This window comes from Halichoerus grypus, chromosome 9, assembly GCF_964656455.1.
Source record: "Halichoerus grypus chromosome 9, mHalGry1.hap1.1, whole genome shotgun sequence".
Taxonomy (NCBI): Eukaryota; Metazoa; Chordata; class Mammalia; order Carnivora; family Phocidae; genus Halichoerus; species Halichoerus grypus.
In genome coordinates, this window is record NC_135720.1 from 124,030,935 (window position 1) to 124,042,132 (window position 11,198).

The following is an 11,198-nucleotide window of genomic DNA, read 5'->3' on the forward strand; positions in this document are numbered from 1 at the left end:
AGGACGACCTGGGACAGGGCGGAGTGGGGGCGTGGAAGGACGTGGCGGTGGAGCGCCCTCCCTCTGGGGAGGCAGTTGGAGCCGCAGGAGGACGGGGTTCTTGAGAAGAACCTTGTTGGGAGAGCAAACGAGCCCGCGTTCCCAATCCTCCCCGCCCCGTCGCCTCGGTCTCCTCCCTCAGCCTCGCCTCCTCCCAGATCTCGAAGGAGACAGATTTCCAGGTGGGAAACCCGCGCTGCTAGGGGAGGGGCATCCTCCGTGTGTCGCGGATGCCTCCCTCCCCCAAAGCCTGGGGAGAGCGATGGGTGCGTTTTCCTTTGGCTAGCAAGGGGCCCAGTTGTGTGCACCGGTTCGCCCCCAGGTTTCCTTGGGAAAGATACCGACAGGCGGCGGCGAGCCCTCCTGACAAAAATGATAGAAGACCCTCCCTCTTTCCACTGTTCTCCTCCCCCTCATTAAATAGATTCGTATTTAAAATAGGCTCAGACATTTTAATTTGAATTCCAGGGATTGAGCTCGGGGTAGAATCATTCTACTTATACTTGGACCGAAAATAACCATTGAAACGAAATGATCAAAACCAAACGCTATTTTCCAAAACAACCAACGTTCCCTGTGGGTGACCACTCCGCGCAGGCAGGGAGGATCTCCTTTGCTTTTGGCTGAGAATAGGGGATCGACGGAGGAGGGGCTGGGTAGGGGGGTGGCGGGTGAAACTGTTCCCAGGAGTGGCCGGGCGCGGCGCGTGCGTGAACTGGCCGCGGTAATACATGCTGCCATTAAGAATCCGGGCAGCTTCTAGCGCTCGGGGCGCAGGGACGCATGTGTTGCTAGAATTCAATCCGTGGGGGGAATGCAGATTGGGCTGCGACCTACTGGGTTTGATTTATGAACTGTTACTCTAGCGATTGTTTACACATTGCATTTCAGAGCCCCAGCGTACCCTCCGGGCGGCGGCCCACTCGCTCCCCCGCGCGGGAACCCGCCGCAGCCTCCGGGGCCTCCCTCCACCAGTCCTCCACCCCGCCCGCCTCCGGCAGCTCCCTTCCACCCTCACCTTCTCCTAGAAATCAGATTTCGATTTCCTTGAACCCAGAGACGTACGCTCGGTTCTCCCTCCCCCAGCCTGCTCCAATTCCTGTGGCCTTGGACCCCGGTCTCCTCTGCTGGTGTTTACTCTCGAATGTTTACTTCTCCGTAAGGCCATGCGGGGCCTATAAATAGGAGAGGTGGAAGCAGCTGACTGCCACATCAATGGGGCCCCGTCTCCTCGCCATTTCAGCTGAGCTGTCTTATTAATTATGAAAGGATTCACCTGATCCCTGCCAGGGACCACAGTCTCTCCTTGGCCCCTCTGCTAGAGCCCTTAATGGCGGTTCGTTCGCAAGCTGCCTCCGGCCACCGCAGAGGAAGAGGCGAATCGTGGTTAGGACTCGGCCTGCACGGATCGTGGTTAGGGCTCCGACCCGCCTGAGGCGGGGGCCGCAGGCTGGGTACCGGCCTTGGGTCTGCGTGTGTTTTCTCGCGAAACCCCAATTCCCCGAAACCTCACCTAAAAAGATCTCTGCTTTTTATTTATTAAAAATACAACTTCCTCTTTCTTTTCTTTAAGTAAACAGAATTTCGGAAAAGTGGCAAAATGACCTAGTTGAAGAGGGTCTGCTTGAAGACGGTAGGTTATCAACTGGCTTGCGAACAGGTGCGTGTATCCTGCGGCATGACTTGTCCCTACGGGTAACCCGGGCACTGGGGCAAGAAAGCAGGCTTGGGGCAGGAAACAAACGACACCCCCATTTCAAACAATAACTTTTATTTTATACTTCTCTATACTTTGTAGCAAATCTTTTTTTGCTGAATTTAATTTATAATAAACTTTTTAAATTACATCTCTCTCTTTTTTTTTAAAATCAAGGCTCTTTTATGTCAAAATCTTTTTTTAACTATATTTTAGATTAACATTTAACACCCCCCCCTTGTGATCTATACCGTTGGATATTCAGGTATTACTGTATGTGTAACAGCTAAAACAAGAGGGAAAATAAAGGCAGTGGACTTGGAAAGATGCATCGACAACAGCAGGTAAAGCTTAACCTCTCAGTGACTTTAGCAGCGATTCTTCTGGAAGCCTTTACCTAGACACCCGAGATTTCCTCAATCCCTTCCCTCTCTCCCTCCTATCCTTAAACCACAAAGCCAACAATCTGTCCTTTCACTTTCCTCGAGGAGAAATGTGCAGTGGAAATGATCAAAACAAGATACTGTGGAAGAAAGACGTGAGCGTGAGTTATTCACCATATGCTTTCCTCGTGGACATCTCTCTTGAATTCATTCCCCTGGCCTTCTCCTCTCCTCTCTTATTAGGAGGAGCCCATCATTTGTCATGTATTAACATGATTAATATAGTAGGTGGCCCAGGGCCGTTCCTGAGATTCTTGTGCCAAAAATAAAAATTAAAAATTAAAAAAAATATGGGGTGGGTTTGCCGTTTTCTTATTTTTGTGTGAAGACCGACTAAAGCTGAGGTCCGATTTTGGCTGTGCTTGCTTGCTCACTGATTGGTAACATTTGGCAAATGAAACACAAGAAATCAAACGAAATCAAAAGGAGAATCAGGATTTCCCACAATCCTATATGAGTGTTTTCAGCATCACAGAGAATCACAACGTCCCCAAAGAACGAATGGATCTTCCTCTCGATTTCCGGGAGCATGGAGTGAGTGTGGGTGGGCGCGCGGGGGGAGCCGGCCCCGCGCTCAGAAGGAAAGCCAAGTCGCTAAAGCTGCCGAGAGAGACACCAGGAGCACGGGGAGCGCCGGGAGCAGGGACCCCGCCGCCCCGTTGCCGCTGCCGCAGAGTTCGAATAAGCTGCCTTGGATGTTGAGGTTTTTGGATTCTTTTCTCAGTTTATCCCACATATCTTTCGCCCCTTCCTGGCAATCCGTAAGGGCTGTGACCGTGCAGCTGTGGAAGTCCTCCCAGTATCTGGCGAGGAACAGAACAAAACGGAAGAAGCAGGTTGACTTTGAGCGCGGGGAGGACCCGGGCCTGCACCCCTGCGCCTCCCCCCTTCGCGGCCTTCGCAAACCTCTCCGGCAGCCACCCCACCCCCTCTCCACCCGCCTGGCGCCGGGGTCCAGCTAGGTTGGTCCTCGCCAGACCTCGGCCCACCCTGGAAGCCGTCGTCCGAGGGCAAAGGCCGCCCCCTGCGGCGTCTGGTTTCTCTTTCCCGCTCCCGGGCGGGGACCCGGCAGCCGGGAGCCGGGCCGCACCCGCCGCGCGGCGCTGGCACTTCGGCCTGCGCAAACAGATTGCTCGTCCTCCTCGGGGAAAGCTAGCAAAACAGTGCTAAGCCTTGCAAGCTGCCGCCCATTAATGCCTCTTAGCTTGCAAGATGGGTTACTTGCTCAGAGCACGGCCCTCCCCTCTTGGCTTCTCACTTTCTCCTCCCCCTCGTCCCTTCTGTGTCCCACCCCCCTCCTCGCTGCGGTACTCTCTCGCCTTCGCCCGCACTCTCCCTCCTCCCTTCCTTTTGTTTCCCGTTCTCCGATTTTCCCCATCCTTTCCTCTTCCCTTCTTTGTCTTCCTCCTTTTCCCTCCCCTCGGTTTTCCTCTGTTCGGTTCCTCACTTCCTCTTCCTCCTCCTCTCCCCCTCCTCTACGGCCCTCCGTGGCCCCTGGCCTCGCTCTCCACAGTCCCCCCGGCTCAGATTCGGTCCGGAGACTCCTGCCTGCCTCTCTCCTCCCCGAGTTGGTGAGTGTCGGTGCCCTGGGGCCAGCTCTGTAGCCACCTTCTGCTTTGCAAATCCCAGTGCTCTCGGCCCTGCGCGCTCGGTCCCTCCTCTTCTCCCCCTCCAGAGTCATTCGTGGACTTGGACCCCATGAAGCCTCCTCCCCACGGCCTTCCGGGTGTAGTGTGCAGCCCCCCAGGCCGGGACTCCGGTGCCACCGCGGTGTCCACCGCTGCCAGCCTTCCAGGGACTCCGCTCCTAGTCCTCGCTCCCCCGCCTCTTCACGGAGCCCCGCGCCTTCTTCCTCAGCCACATCCTCCCCCTGGGCTCAGCTCGTAGCCCCGCCCCCACAACCTTCAACCAACCTGTCCTTTTTTATTGTCCCCCTTTCTTCCGAAAACCCGAAATAGATCCCGAGACTAAATATAATTCCAACCCGTGATCGATTCCTGGGGCGCTGTCTCCTTTCGGTGCTGGGTCGATCTGTCCGTCTCGGTAACTCCGGGCTGGCTCCCACGTCACCCGGGCCTTTAGCGCCAGGTCACTAGCGACCGCCCTCCACGCAATCTGGTTGTATTTTCTCCTATCTCTCCCTTCTGCTCGCTAGCCTGGACTGTAAGTACGTTGAAGGCAAGCACCATGTTTGATTTATCCTTGTTTCCACTCCCACCCCATCCTCTGGCTAATAGCAAAGATATAAATGCCTGTTGGATTGCCTTGAGCTCTGGCTGTTTTCTAACGACCTTTGTGAGTCTCTAATTTATGAGGACTGGGAAGCCTGGAACACAGGGCTTCAGGGTTCCTCAATTCATAATAAATAGCAAGATTTAGAGAAACTAAGAGGCGGAGGGACAGCTCTCTGCTGTCACTGCACCTCCCAAAGGATATCTAAATCTCTTCTTTCTTTATGCATGCCCAGATGGGGACAGGACCCTCCTGGAAGAGGAATATGGTGAAAAAGGACAGATATCCACATGGAACTGAGAGGCGATGGGCTTCAGCAGAATGTTGAGCAACCAGTACCATTAATGAACTGGGAGCCCAGACCCAGCAGTGGCCTGCAGCCTCGGAGTGGGGGTGGGGGGGCGGGGTCCTCCTCACTTCTATCCTCCAGGACCAAGTCCTGCTAAAAAAATTTTAAAAACTTGGAATAACTGAATTCTGGCAAATAATAGAAGGTTTGGGAGCCGATCAATATCTAACCTTTTGTCAAGCTTCATATAGATACATTCTTACCTCTCATCAGACATTTGGAATTAAAGTAGGTGGATATGCAACCCAGATCTAGCCTTTTGTCCCTTTTCTGATAGGAAGGTACCAGCTACCTACTGCTTTTGATGGACACCAGGGTATTTAGGAAAGTGTGTGGCAAAATTGACCCCCATTTAATTACTCATTATTTAAACTAAACACCCCCTCCCCAGGAATTAGGGAGAGAACAAGGACTTCATTGTATACAAAGGATGGTGCAGAATATGGTTTCATCAACCTGTGGGGAACAAGGAACACCTTTTGCCTTGGCTTTTTGGTAAGGGCCATTATTGGGTGAGTGGTGGGAGTTACAGCTCTTTGTGAAAAATAAAATGAAGTAAAATAAAAGAAGTCTCTGTGTGTGTGTGTGTGTGTGTGTGTGTGAGTGTGTGTTGCTAGAGGATGGAGGTACTTCTAAGGTCCGCAGCAACTAAAATGTCGCTGGTCTACTACAGTAGGGCTCTCTGCTAGTTACCTCCTTTGCTAGTGGGAGCAGTGCTTTTCAGCCAAGCTCTGGGAAAAGGCATTGTACCTGGCCAGGAACTCCTTCCTAGCCCTTAGCTGCCATGGCCTAGGGATACCGAGTGAATGCAGAGAGGAAGGGGGGCGGGCAAGGGGGATGGCTCTCCCAAGCCTCTAATCTGCCACAAACTCAGCAGAGATGGTCAGTGGATGCCCAGGACATACTTTTCTTGGGCAAAATCACTGGCACAAAACAAAATATCCTTTCAGCTTCTCTCTTAGAAAGAGAAAGAGGGACCCGCGTTCCCTTGCCTACCCCTGAATGTTCTTGGTGTGTAGTGCAAGGGGGTTTTATCAGGGGAAATGGACAACAAGCCAGTGACTTTGACTTTTCCTTTATGCAAACCTAGTATTTCCTAAAACGCTCCTCAAACCAAAACCAACTGTTCTTCGGAGAGTACACAGCAGTCCACTTATTCACGCAGGAAAAAAAAAAAAAAAAAGAATGATGAAGACTGCCTTAAAGTAGAGCGAGGAACTGCTAGCAGTTCTCTCTGCCCCTCGCTCCTGGTTCCAGCGCCCTGAGTGCCCGCGCCTCTGTGGGTGCGGGTGAGGATGCCCAGGACTGGACCTGGCTCCCGCGTGGGAGGATCCTCCTCTGCCCATCTCAGGCCACAGGATCCCCTTGGGCAGTGCAGACCCTGGCCGAGGCCTGAGGGCGAGAGTCCAAAGCCCAGCACGCACTGATTGGCGCTGGCGAGGAATTCAGAGCGCAGGCCCGCAGGCAAGCCCTCACCGACCTCCGCAGCGCCCCCCAGAACAGAAACCCAGCAGGCCAAAGAGGACACTTACGTGCACACGGTCTTGATGTTCGTCTTGTCGTCCAGGCCCTGCGGGTAGTTGGCCATGCTGTCGCCCAGCTTGAGCAAACAGTCCGAAAAGCCCTTAAAGACCGCATCGCACTTGCCCGCTGCTCTCACGGCCTGCACCAGGTACGCTGCGGGGAGGAGGGGACACCAGTCAGCAGCGTCGCGACCCTGCCCTGCATCCCCGCGGCCCGCCAGCCCCGGACGCGACGCCCAGCCTCGCGGGGCGCCAGTGTTAAAGGTGAAGGCAAGATGTGGCCCAAGAGGGACTGACCCGCCCCCAACTACAGACTTGTGCCGACCGTCTGCGTGTGAGCCGGTGCGGGAGGGGGAGGCGAGTCCATTCCTTTCCCGCAGCCCCCTCCCGCATCTCGCTCTGCATCTTTTTCTGTTTCCATCGCCCCCTCTTCTCACCTCCCCCGTCTCTTTTATTTCTCTCTTTCTCCTCACTCCCTCCTTCGTTTCCCAACACTTCCCCAGCAAGTCCGTGCTGGCTCTCGAAGTGCGATCTTGCATTTCTGAGGTGACAGAGGGGGTAACGACAGCAGAGTGCGGGGGCCAGGAAGGGGTGAGGAGGCGGGAAAGCATGGGGCCACGCAGCTGAACCTCAGGCCATGTCGTGCGAGAAAGACTCGGGCCAGCTCCCCGTGCTTGGTTGGGTGCTCAGCAAACACTGCTGAATGACTAAATTAATAAAGTCTCCGGAAGCCAGCAGCAGCCATCAAAATGGATTGTTTCATTATAAAACTGATTGCCTACCGTGGAGTATGTGTTCCGAGTGCGATCCTCGCACGCAGCCTCCCCACCCCACTGGAGAAAGAGCAGCCTTGGTGTCCGGAGACTGGGCGGGGGTGATGAGTGGTCCGGGCACTCAGGGCCAGGCAGAGTCACGGCTGTGTTGGCACGGGGGACCCCGGGTTACCTCCACGGGGGCCAAATCCGTGAAACTCTGTCCGCGGCTCAGCGCCCCACACACCCCGAAAAACCAGCCACCAATCCGCCTGCAGCGGGTGGGACCTTTTCTCTCCAGGCCCCAACCCTGAAGGGCCCAGGTGGCCGTCGCCCTGGGCTCTAGGCCTCTAGCTCTGGGTTCACTCCAGGGGGCGAGGCGGGGCGGGATAGCGGCCGGGACCAGGGGAGGAGGGGGAAGGGAGGAGGGAGATAACCCAAGCTGCACCAAAGTACTCTCTCCTGGCCTCGGGCGGTCAAACCCCACGGCGCCGGACTGCCGTTGCCAAGGCCATTTCTCTCCACCCCAAGGCCAACGAAACAGGCTAAACGTTCGCTGGCGCTCGGCCAAAAGCACGCGAGGGGACCAGGAGGGGCGCATGAACCTTTGATCCGCGCGGTTGGGGCTAGGGGAGCAGAGGGAAGGGGCGAATCTTCTCAGAATGGAAATCGGCCTCCAGTACCCGCGACCCAGAGCGCTGGCTCCTTCCTGGGCCGTGTTCTGGCCTCCAGGGCTTGTATGTGAATGTCTCCGAAGAGGACCATACACCTCGCTGCCCCCACCCCCCCCAGCCGCTGGTCCCCGAGAGCCGGGCCAGACGCAGACAAGAGGGAAGGTGACCGAACCTGCAGCAGCCTCCGAGAGCTCCCCGTTTGCAAATTGCTGCAGGAAGAGCGAGGCGGGCCTTGCGCTTTCTAATCCGGAACGGGAAGCGCCGGGGAAGGGACTAAGGTTAACTTCGACCTCGGCTCGGGCAGATACGTAAACCTTCATGAATCTCCCTCCCCCCCATCCCCGAGAAATATTAAAAGCCCTTGCGACTGCAGTATCAAAAAGAACACTGAGGTAGAATAAACGAATCTTTGTTCTACTAGAATGCGGTCACAATGAAATGAACCCTACACATCCTCCTCCATAATGCATGCCACAAATGCAGCTTTGCAGCTCCAAAACGAAGTAAAAGACAGTCCCTCTTCCCCTCCCCCACCCAGCTCCCCGTCTCTCCTTACCCTTTACCCCCACCCCCAAAACTCAGTGGCGAAGAAGTAGTCCCTAAGACGCACTGACAATATTTTAAAGGGGGAAAAGGGGGAATTGGGGCTCGCCGGGGGCGGGAAGCGCTCCTGTCACGTTATCTTTGCGGGCGCTGCTGGAGGAGAAGACCCTCCACACCGCGCATGTGTGAGTGAATGCGTGTGTAAAATAAGAAGCCGTGAAAATTTCTGAGTTTTTTTTTTTTTTTTTTTTGCAACTATAACTGCTTCGTCTCTAGTTCGCTGTGGGAGGACCGGAGCTTGCGCGCGGGACGTGTTTTGAAGCTCATGCATCCGAGCAGGTCACAGCCCGTGCCACCCTCGCTGTCCTTCCTGAACCCGGCTTCAGCGAGGCTCGGGCGGGCGACCTGGGCTCCTTCCCTCTCCTCTCCGGTGTCCGCGTCTTGTGCCTTTTCCATCCGTTCATTCATTCGTTCGACCTCTCATTCATTTCAAACTTCCTCCCGCGTGTCTTCATTTGCGTTCACCACCCTCTCCATCCTCGTCCCTTCCCAACCCCCACTTTTGTTGCCAAATGTCAATGATTTGGGACAGCTCCCAGCCATGAATTAAAGATTGAGGCTCTGGTGCGGGAAAGGGCAGACATTCGGGAACAAACATGCTCAATTTCAATTCCACAACCAACAAATGGTCATTTTCCGGTCGAGGTTAATGTGTTCCAAGCTATCCCGCATGCACAATCTCTCTCTCTGGTTTTAAAACCCCTCCAAAGTAAGGTTATTTCCCTCCAGGAAAACAGAGCCCCAGACCTGCTCCACTTAAAATCCCTATATCAAAAATAAATGCTGTGTCTTGCTCTCTAAAAATTTGCAGGCTAGTTGCAAAATGCCACATTCACTTCCCACATTTAAGGGATTTGCTGCAATTATTAATTTTATTGAATCTCTTTTCCCTAATGTCAAAGATTCAAAAGAACCAAACTCAAAATATCAAGTCATTTCTTAGAATTAAAGGAAAACGCCAACATCCTGCACAGTCTAAAATCCCCGTAATGTTCATGCAAAAAAATCACATACACAAAATCATGTCAAATGCATTAAAAAAAAAACAACACTGCAAAGAATCCATTTTAATGTACAGATAACTCCAAACCCTATTTCTTCCACATTTCTCATGGAGAAAAATATTATGCATTTTCTCCTGCCCCATTCCCTAAAGCATCCTCCTATCCAAATACTGCAAGGGTTTGTCTGTAAAGAATGCTACAACCTGAAATGATAGGAGGCAACAATTCCCTCGGTCTCCAGAAAACCCCTTTGAAGAGTTTCTATTTTTTCTCTTGTCCATTCTATTAATAATCTACTTCACTTTCACTTTTAGGTCAGGTTAATTAATGCTCCAACCTGCATCGAAGAAGTGGGGTTTCTAGTGCTGCCTTGCATCACGTCTTCCTCATTCTGTAAGGAAAAACGTGAACTTTTAAAAGCCCCAAAACAGTGTAACTAGGACTCAACATTCCTTAACATAAAATGGGGACTAAATAAATCCGTCATAATTAACCCCAAACAAACAAAAATAACAAACCCTGGACGTGACATATTGCAAACACTTCTTAACCCTTTCCCATATAAATAATTCGGATGCCTATGTGGAAAGGAACAGGCATATATTCATAGAAAATTATATCCACGTATATCTGGCTGAATTCAACCTCCTCAATGATAATCATATTTAAATATGTACTCTGGGGTTCCCTATCATTCTCAATTTGCACCCCAGCCGGGTCTGCGGTGCCCGGTGCAAACGCTGCAGCTAGGATATGGGGGGGTAGGGGGCGGGAGAATGACAAAGTTCTAAATGCAGCAGTCTGAGCCCCGAAATATCTTTGCTTTCTGCACATAAACTTTCCATTCTAGCTGCCTAGCCATCTTGTTCCTGCATTCACCTTTCGACCCTTCAAAATAATACCTTGCCATATCGCAGGGGTCAATGCATTGCCCCAGAGCGCAGAAAACCTGGTCTAACCCGAGAAAGGGAAGCAAAATTGGACGTGCGCTTTGGGGGAAAAAAGGGGGGGAAAGCCCCCTCCTGAAAACGGCCAGCTGCATACATTTCCTGGCGAACGTTTGGAGTCTCTCTCTTTTTTTAAGAAAAACCAACTCGGGACGCGCGAGTCCCTAGGAGCCGATGCCCCCACCATTGGGGGTTTGCCGGCTTCTCTGTACCCCCCCCCCCCCGGCAGCCGCGGGCCAGTCGGTCCCCCTTGGCGCCTCGGGCCGGGCCGGCTACCGCCTGCCACTATCCGCAAGCCCGGCCCGGCGGCCACTTACCTATTTGCACCGCGAGGATCAGTGAAATATATCTGCCGTTCAACTTAAGTCCCATCCTACGTTTAGTCAAACCATTTGCGACCGCAGACCTTTAAATAGTTAGTTTAGAGAACGCGGGGGAAAGCTGAAAAATAGGCATTGCCAACAAGTTCCAAGAGCGACGGAGACTTTATGCACGGGGAAGGCAGAGGGAGGAGAGAAAGAGAGGGAGCGAGGAAGAGAGAGAGAGAAAGAGAGAGAGAGAGAGGCTGAGAGAGAGAGAGAGGGGGGAAGAGCTGGGAATGGTTCACTCCATTAGGAGGGGGCGGAGGAAGTACAGCCTCACGCCCACGAGCAGGCCTGACGTGGGGGATGACACGGAATGATTTTTTTTTTTTTTTAAATAAAGACACCTTGGTAGAGAATCGCCATTTATAGTCATCAGAAGCTGGAATTAATCAGATATCTCCAATTAATGTGCGATTCAAACGAATTCTCGCCTCCCGGAGGTGACCACTTGCCCGTCCCCGCGGCCACCCCCGCCTCCTCGCTGTTCCCGGGGTCCCCGAACCCCGCCTCCTCCCTGCGCGGAGCAGGGGCTCCCTCTCCTCTCCCCGCCTGGAGCCGGGGAGTCCTGGCG

The 11,198-nt window shown here is 53.4% G+C and overlaps 1 protein-coding gene and 1 long non-coding RNA gene across 2 annotated transcripts; one reads left to right on the top strand and one right to left on the bottom strand.

Moving 5' to 3' along the window:
- Positions 1-1,793: 1,793 nt before the first annotated feature.
- Positions 1,794-10,872, bottom strand: NRN1 (neuritin 1). The gene is made up of 3 exons (XM_036091284.2): positions 10,580-10,872; positions 6,292-6,436; positions 1,794-2,981 (listed from the first exon to the last, which is right to left on the bottom strand). The coding sequence occupies exons 1-3, from the start codon at positions 10,632-10,634 to the stop codon at positions 2,753-2,755; spliced, it is 429 nt and encodes a 142-aa protein (XP_035947177.1). The 5' UTR covers positions 10,635-10,872; the 3' UTR covers positions 1,794-2,752.
- On the top strand, positions 3,006-6,295 carry LOC118535082 (uncharacterized). The gene is made up of 4 exons (XR_013441379.1): positions 3,006-3,749; positions 4,646-4,713; positions 5,151-5,254; positions 5,850-6,295. It is a non-coding gene; the product is annotated as an uncharacterized LOC118535082 (long non-coding RNA).
- Positions 10,873-11,198: the final 326 nt, after the last annotated feature.

Bases quoted from the DNA above. Each gene is read 5' to 3' on its own strand.
- NRN1 (XM_036091284.2), bottom strand. From the start codon at position 10,634: ATGGGACTTAAGTTGAACGGCAGATATATTTCACTGATCCTCGCGGTG. The intron at 6,437-10,579 runs GTAAGTGGCCGC...TCCTCCCCGCAG, and splicing joins GATCCTCGCGGTGCAAATAG to CGTACCTGGTGCAGGCCGTG. The intron at 2,982-6,291 runs GTAAGTGTCCTC...GTTCCTCGCCAG, and splicing joins AACATCAAGACCGTGTGCAC to ATACTGGGAGGACTTCCACA.